The 6,669-nt window shown below is 37.4% G+C and overlaps 1 protein-coding gene across 1 annotated transcript in view; it reads left to right on the top strand.

Annotated features, from left to right (window-relative positions):
- Positions 1 to 858, top strand: part of LOC109830698 (regulation of nuclear pre-mRNA domain-containing protein 1B-like) — a 27,717-nt gene extending 26,859 nt beyond the window's left edge. Inside the window, exon 8 of the mRNA XM_020398056.1 lies at positions 1 to 858. This exon is cut by the window's left edge and continues 257 nt beyond it. Within this exon, the coding sequence (XP_020253645.1) occupies positions 1 to 517 (517 nt within the window). The 3' untranslated portion in view covers positions 518 to 858.

Here is a 6,669-nt window from a genome sequence, read left to right as displayed (position 1 = left end):
CTCTCTCCTATCCTCTCTCGCTGCTGAAGAAGCTGCGTCAAAAAATGGCAGTCTGAGCTCTGTCAGCACCGCGGGTAGCCCACCAATGTTTCCTGTCGACAAAAGGCCCAAACTTGATAAACCAATGCCAATCTCTGATCTCGGGAACTCATATTTTGGCCAGCAGCAAATGGGATCTGTTCCTTTATCGATGCCTCCTCTGCCACCCTTTCCACCGCCTCTGCAGCCATTGCCACCGACACCCAGTCAGCAATTTGTGCATACGAGTGGAGCAACTGTAGGAGTGATGCCTTATGGATTTCCAGGCAATCCTCCTCTTCCACCGCGGCCTCCTCTGCCTTCTTCAATGGGTTTGGTAAGACCCGGTAGTTTGCCACCTCCACCTCCACCTTTGCCTCCGCTTCCTCCACCTCAGCAGCAACAACAGCAGCAGAATTCAGCTCCGGGGTTTTTCCAGTGTCAAGGGAACGGGTTCTACGGGCAGCCACAGTCAGGTCCACTGGGACCAAGGCAATGAGCTTTGGGGTTAGTGAAGGGTCTTAATTAGGATGAATCTGATTACCTGTGTTAATGTGTATATTATTAGTTTTTGTCATTTAATCTGTTAAAAGTTAATGTGATAAATAGATAGATTGCAGGCAAACCAAGATCAGCAAGCACCTGAGTTCAAGTAGGCTTGGTGGGTAGAGAGATTAGGGTTTTATCACATGTACAATTGGAGTTCTTCATCTTTTACACATACTCAGGTTTCCTCAGGAAAAGGGGTTATCAACTGCGGAAGGATGCTAATGTGACATCCTATGTATGATCTAATACTGTAGAGTAAGCATTTTTATTACTGGAAAGTTGGTCAAACCATTTTTTGGTGGCGGTATACAGCAAAGTAAAATTTAGATAAAGTATTATTATTATTATTATTATTTGCCTTTTGTTTGTTTTACAGTTTTGCTATTACCATTGAAGCATATTTGAGGATAGTTAAACTCCGTATCGAATACAGGGTAGGAAGCCTCTCATGCACCGTAAAATATGTTTGACAAAAACTATGTCAAATTCTTGTGAATTTCACAACTTCGGCGTTCTCCGTCTTTGATCTCAAAGGGACCCCAGTCCAAACTGCCATTTCCAAACTCGTTCACCGATGTCTACTTCTGTTCTGATTTCATCTTTGATCATGGACGTTACCGCTTCCTCTTTGCGCTTGCAGTCTTGTTAACATTCTCCTTTCACTTGCTTTGTTGTCAGCCTCCTCTTCCACGCATTCTCGTTAACCTCTTTTCTTGCACGCGTATCATGCATAGTCTTGTCGGCACCAACACAATGTTTCAATGGCATACCAAGCACAAAGAAGACTGTTGCTCGCTTTGCGCTTATTTCTCTGCCGTTTGAATCTTCAGAGTTGCAGATTGTCGATTTTCTCATAAAGAGTACCGCCTTCAAATGATGTCAATTCTTACTTTCCAAACCCTATACAAATTTGTTCCATGTTTACTGGGATCAACTCGAACATCTCCTTCCTTGTACAGGCTAGATATATGCTAAACATGTACAATATACGATAACATAGACTCGTTGTCTCTTACCGCAAGATCAATGGTAACATGTACATAGATATATCCTTTTGTGAAGGCACCCTTTGATTTTAGGTCTGTATAAAACGTTTTGCAATATAAAAGATCTTATATACTCTTTGATCATAGCAAAAAATTTTGTATAACCAGATTAATGAAGAAGACAAGGAAAGAGAGTATACCTCTCTCGGTAGTAGAATCCCACCATTGAGATTGATGAGAACAATAGGGTTAGCAAATGTGAATCCTCAAGTCACACACAATGTCTTCATCTTAGCGTCAGCGACGCAGAAGAACTCACCCCTGAGAATGCTCGTTACTATAATAAACCCTCGCCGACTTCATATTTAGGCAATTCATATTTACTCAATATGGGACTAAACAGATGCTGCCTTAACAAGTGCTTGGTTCACCCCTAATCCTGAGTAGCATGACTCTGGAATTGATCTGTATAATCTTTTTAATTTTCAATTATTGTTCCGTCTCATAAGAACAACTAACGCTTGAATGCTCTCATCCGCAGCTTCGAAATCTCAGAATAAAGGGTGTTGAACTCTTCAGCATATCGGATGTGAGATCAGATCTCTGACTGCCCATTTGTATTTTTTTTAGTGAACTTTTTCTTAAGATATGACAGGCATCATGTTCTCTGAACTTTACGAGCACATGCTCAACTGCCTATGAATATCTAGTGAAGTGCATACAAGTCGAGAGAGCCTCATGACTTCTAATCTAATTACCTCATGCAATTATATTTCAATTTACCGACCAGCGTTAACTCAGAAATTTGCAAAATAAATAAATAATGGGAGGTTACGTGATAAAAAAGAATTATAACAAGGTAGCTAGTCAATTAATATGGACCATGAAAACTTGTGATCACTTATTCTTTGAATGCAGTTTTACCAAACCAGTATGGAAACACTTTTGTGACTCATACCTCCCTTTCATGTGGCCAACATCTTTATACGAACTCCTCAAGTCTGTTGAATCTCTTCGTTACTCTGATGGGGTTTTATGGAGATCAATTTTCACTGCAGTGTGTTGGAGCTTATGGACATCAAGAAATAAATCTATTTATGGAGAAATTACTTTCTTCTATCCACTAATCTTTATGGATACAGTTCGTATCATGCTTTTGTAAACATACTTTTGATTTTAATGAACAGGAATATCCCTAGTTTTTCTCTAAAAAAAAAATATGGACCATGAAAACTATAACGGCCAAAGAGAAATGTTCCCTTGAATATTGTCTGTCTGATTTTTTTAATTAGTTAAGCAATTAGTACTTGGCAATAATTATGCTCCATCTATTATATGATTTTATGAAACTGGTTTATTGGAGAGGGAAATCAAGGTAATTTTTGTGATATTGTTTTAATTTTATTAAATAGACTTCGCTCCGTTGTAATGAACAAAATATAGTGGTATTCAGTATCACTATTACTTAAATAAATGGGAAAAAGTTATATCTGAGCAATTTTCTTGATTCTCTTTTAATTAACCGAAACGATAAAAAATATATTCCATTGTGATGTCTGGAAATAGAAATTATTGCGGGTCAAAGCAGAACTCATACTACAAATCCAATCAACATAGCTATAACATCAAAAATGTCAGGACAATTCAGTTGGCATGTCATGCGATCTCAAAAGGAAATATACATTTACATCAAACTATAGCGTGAACATCTGAAAAATGATCCCCTCCTCCGTATACACTAACATAAAGTTACAAGCAAGAGCCAAAAGGCTTCAATCTTCAAACTAAATTCTACAAAGAAAAGGAACCAGTACTATGAAAAGTGAAAACGTACTCTTACAAAATTATCGGAGAAGAAAAAAATTTTCTTCTCCTTCTGAGACATGCACGTACTAGTTATGCGACGGATTCGATTTGCTTGGTGGCATCTTCTTCAAGCTTGCGTTTAGAGCTTTCTCATTCTCTGCTGCTGTTTTCGATGCTCGATCCTCCGAGATTCTTTTTTGTTGCACCGTTCCTCTGAGAAGCTTTCTTTCGAGAGACCGAGGTGGTAATGGATTGCTAAATAGAACGTTAAGAAGAAGAAGAAGAATAGTAGTTAGAACACAAAGAGCTCTTGGAACGCTTCTCATGATTGCTTGATGAAGTGAAAAGGTAAGAGAGTAGTTTTCTATATATAAATATGACATTAATGAGACAAATTCGTAGGTAAGGTAAAAGGCTCGTCGAAGATTTTTAAGATTGGAGGAGTTGTGGAGTAAAGAGAGATGCGAGTAAGAACACGTGATCTCGGGATCAGATTAATCTCTTATCTGAGCAGCATATGACCCGTGCGCACGTGGTTTTCATATATATATATATATATCTGCACATTCTACTGAGAGGAAGATTATGTTCACTCTTTGAACTTTTAATGCAAGGAATGAGAATGAAGAGTGCATAAAATTATCAGTCAACAGAGACAGTAGACCAAAGCAATGCTCTACCCATGAGAGTAAACAAAGTCATAATATATACATCTTGTGTATGATATAGAATCATCATATTCCCATTTCATGTTTTTTTTTCATATAACGTGATCTTCATCCACTGTAACGGCCTTAATATGTAACTAGTATGTGTAAAAAATTCAGTGATGTCGGATGCATGCTGAGTTCAATATCTCATCAAAAAGAAAATTTTCTCCCTAACAAACACTTTCTGCATATCAGAGAGCAAGTATTTTATCTTGGCTTAAGGGTGTGTTTGTTTCATATCTGATGTAGAACACTTAGCAGATACGTTTATATCAAAGTGGGACAATCGTAAGCTTAAATGCGGGCATAGTCGAAGAAAATAACTTGTTTCGAAGAAACGACCGTAACTTTCAAACCGTACGTCGGAATTGGACGAATTATATATGAAAATCGACTTTCTCGACGAGACGGAGCCATCCAAACCCACCCCTTTGGGTTCGGTTTGCGTTCTCAGTTTCGCCAAATTCCTTACGGTTTGAGAGATATTTGTATTTTTGTCTGTTTTTTTATTATTTTTAGTAATATTTTAGGAGTCTGTTTTGTTTAGGAAACAAATCCGATTTGATCTCAGATTTGACTGGAGGACTTTCCTAATCATAAGGAGTCTTTTTAGGAGTTTTGATGTTTTAGGAATTCTTTACCATTTTTGGTAAGTTGAGAGTCCTTGTAGGAATTAGAGTCCTTGAAGGAGTCTTGTTTCTTTTCTATTTAAGAAGAGTCTTGTAACTTGTAAGCCCTAGAGGCATAACTTTTCATCAATAAAATTTCTCTTTTCAATATTTTCTTCGTGGATTCGAAGTTCTTCGTGGATTCGAAGATCGTTTTTTGTGGATTCAGAGAACACCCTTGGTGGATTCCGATGTTACAACTTCCGCGCTGCGTCAATATCCGAAAAATATAGGAAACCGAGTAGTAGCAAAACTTATTTCCACCCCCTTTCCATGTGCGTATAGGAAAAAGAATTTCATCATTTGTTTCGGCACGGGAACATAGGGAGGAAATATTTTCTATCTCGTTCTCTTGTCTAGTTCAAAAACCAAAAATAAGAAAACATTTGAGCTGGAAACCTTTCTATCATTATTTAATTATTATATTTTACCAACTTCCCGTATCATCTCATTATTTAATTACTAACCAACTTTTTCCAGCTCATTTCCTCACATTTTGAGAGGAATTGGTTTCCATCCAAAAAGTGGTTTCCCCCAATTTTAAGGAAATATTTCTTAAATTTTTTTTTGGTGAAACAAACAAAGGAATCGGAAACCATTGGAAAAAAGTGCGTGCAGACCCCGTGTAGTATCATTGTTTTGAGCTTACCATGCCTATAGTTTGTAGATAGACCCTCTTGGCCAACTTTTTTTGGCTATTTAACCTCCTAAAAAGTTGCTAACTTCAATCATGAACAATATCTTCCAAAATTTTACACAGGGTAAAAGAGTAAAAATAATCCTGAGGCCCCATTCTGGAACAAGGGAACTAGAGTTGAAAGCTCTGTGAGAACTAAACTTCTCTCTTCTATGATTACTACCGAGAGATATGCAATTGCTAGGAAGCGGCTGATCATGTGAATGCTAATTTAACAATTTTATTCCTCTGACGCACCCCACAATCCCTCTGGTACTAGTTTTATAAAAGTCATGTGATGAGAAATAGTGGTCACATGAGATTAAACAGCTGGTGGGTTTTGGATTTGGATTTAGATTCAGCATAGCAACCTTAGGCTTCTTAGCTTAGCTTGGATTAGCTGCATAAGCCAGCTTTCCAGGTTTTATTCAACCACGTCCCGTCAGAGGAAGCGTGAAAGTACTACTTAGGAATTGGGAAGGGGTTACTTTCCCACAAAAAATAGCAATTAAAAAGGAGAGATGCTTCAAATTATTTTATTTTTGTGGCAAAGTGCACATTTGACCATGTTGTCTCTTTTATGAAAAACTTGGCGGTGAGAGACCAAATTGTGCGTTCGTCCTTATGGCTTAGATCAAACTTGAATTTGAATCCATATATCACATACACCGTAGTCTTTTTTTAAGTTACTATCAATGTATGTATGATCCTTAATCGTTTTTTATGTGGTTTTCTCCATTTAAAAAAAATATATATACGCTGCTATATCTTTTTCAGCACATAACGTTCATATAAAGATGTACGTTTAACACCTATGAGAGAACAGGAGTCTCACTATATCATATTGAAAAATTGGGAGATCTATATATACGAGTCTTTACAGAACATTAACGTCATAATGTGACACTAACTTGAATCTATTTGGATCTCAATGGGATCTCTCTCGTCGGCTTTGGTGGCATCCTTCACAGATCACTCTCTCTTTTGTACGGTACTATTTACACAAATCATTGTTGCTAGGCCACTAATGTCAAAATGGTATCTCTAATCAGTGATTAGCCTCTGCTCAATGTAATCAAAATTCAAAAAGTGGGTTTAGGTTCAAATCTCGCTAGCTTAGCTGGGTATGCAAGCTTTCCAGATCGTGTGGTTCTTTAGCTTGTGATTTCACATGCAATTTGGAAAAGAGAAGATGCTTTTGGACTTTGGCTCTTCTACTTTTAAAATTTTTGACTCGATTCAAAGACTAGACATTT

This window comes from Asparagus officinalis, chromosome 2 (assembly GCF_001876935.1).
Source record: "Asparagus officinalis chromosome 2, Aspof.V1, whole genome shotgun sequence".
NCBI classification, from domain to species: domain Eukaryota; kingdom Viridiplantae; phylum Streptophyta; class Magnoliopsida; order Asparagales; family Asparagaceae; genus Asparagus; species Asparagus officinalis.
This window is presented reverse-complemented; position numbering and strand designations above follow the sequence as displayed.